The sequence below is a fragment of the Apteryx rowi genome, unplaced genomic scaffold (genome assembly GCF_003343035.1).
Source record: "Apteryx rowi isolate R43461 unplaced genomic scaffold, aptRow1 scaffold_1670, whole genome shotgun sequence".
Classification (NCBI taxonomy): Eukaryota; Metazoa; Chordata; class Aves; order Apterygiformes; family Apterygidae; genus Apteryx; species Apteryx rowi.
Window position 1 is genome coordinate 17,501 of NW_020447942.1, and position 1,520 is coordinate 19,020.

At 65.7% G+C, this 1,520-nt stretch overlaps 1 protein-coding gene across 1 annotated transcript in view; it reads left to right on the forward strand.

Moving 5' to 3' along the window:
- Positions 1–1,520, forward strand: part of LOC112963302 (leukocyte immunoglobulin-like receptor subfamily A member 1) — a gene marked incomplete at its 3' end in the record, with an annotated part of 9,046 nt that overhangs the window by 5,690 nt on the left and 1,836 nt on the right. Inside the window, exon 7 of the mRNA XM_026060236.1 lies at positions 19–297. Within this exon, the coding sequence (XP_025916021.1) occupies positions 19–297 (279 nt within the window). The remainder of the gene's footprint in view (positions 1–18; positions 298–1,520) is intronic.

Here is a 1,520-nt window from a genome sequence, read left to right on the forward strand (position 1 = left end):
GCTGTCACCCTGCCCCAGAGTCCCGACCCTCCCTGTCGCTGCACCCCAGCGAGGAGGTGGCCCTGGGGGACATGGTCACCCTGCAGTGCTGCGTGCCCCAGCCGGGTGTCCGGGTCGTGGTCTACAAGGAGGGGGATGAGACCTACCGATGGCACCGGGACGGGGTGGAGGATATGGCCGAGTTTTCCGTGGAAGTGTTGACACGGAACTATGCCGGGAGATACCGGTGCCGGTTCGAGACCCTGGACCCGTCCTGGACCTTGGAGCCGAGCGACCCCGTGGAGCTGTTGGTGCTGGGTGAGGGTCTGGCTGAGCCCCGAGTGGGGTTGGAGGTCTCCAGGGGTCTCCCGTGGGTGTGGGGCAGTGCCGGGGTGTCCCCTGAGGTTTAGTAGGTGCCCAGGGGTTAGAGGATGGCCCTGGGGTGGCCATGGGGCAGGGGGTTCTTGGTGTTGCCGTATGGGTTAGGAGGTGCCCAGAGGGTCCCCGTGGGGCAGCGGGTGTCCAGGGTCTCCCCGTGGGTTGGAGGGGATCATGGAGTCACCATGGGTCTGTGGATTCCCCATGGGCCAGAGGGAACCCCTGGGACTATCGCTGGTGTCCCCATGGGTTAGGGACTTTCCCTTGGGTCCCTGTGGGAGGGGGGTGTCCCTGGGGTGTCCCCAGAGTCCCCATGGGGCCGTGTCCCACTGTCTGTCCTTTTGCTGAGCAGATACCCACTACCCACCACCCAGGATGTCCCTGAGCCCCGAGGGACGCGTGGGGACGGGCACCAACGTCACCATCCAGTGCCAGTCCACGTACAGGGCCACCTTCGTCCTGCACAAGGCCGGGAGCTCGGTCCCCATCCGGCGCCAGGATGTCGACCGAGGGGACACGGCCACCTTCGTCCTCCCTGGGGTGACCCCGTCCGACGCCGGCACCTACGGGTGCTCCTACCGTACCCGCAGGTTCCCCTTCGTCTCCTCGCACCCCAGGGCTGAGGTGACACTGGAGGTGGAACCTGGGGGGGCCGAGACAACCTCCCCCCTGCCACGACCCCCAGGTAGGATGAAGCCCCCCCATATGGGTGTCATGGGGGCCTTTTGGTGGGGCAACCTGGTGGGATGGTGGCCGTGGAGTGGACATGGACGGGGGCAGCAGAAGGGGGATGGTGTTGGGGACTTTGGGTCATCGAGGGATTATTGGGGAGTGCTGGGGGATTTGGGGGCCCATTAGAGGGTGGTGAGTAGGGTGATGGGGCTGAGGGGATGGGAACACGGCTGGGGACACCAGAACGTGAGTACGGTCACAGAGGGRCGGGAAGGAGGGATGAGGATGGATGACTCTGGGACACGAGTAGAAGTGTGGGGATGGGGAGCAGGATGGAGTGGGGTGGGGACAGGGACAGGGGCCGCAGGGACATGGGTGCGAGCGTAGGGACAGGGAAGGGGAAGAGAGGAGACAGGGGGTGCAGGGATGTCGTGAGCATGGGGACAGGGTGAGGGGACGGGGACAGGGACAAGACGATGGTGCTCAGACAC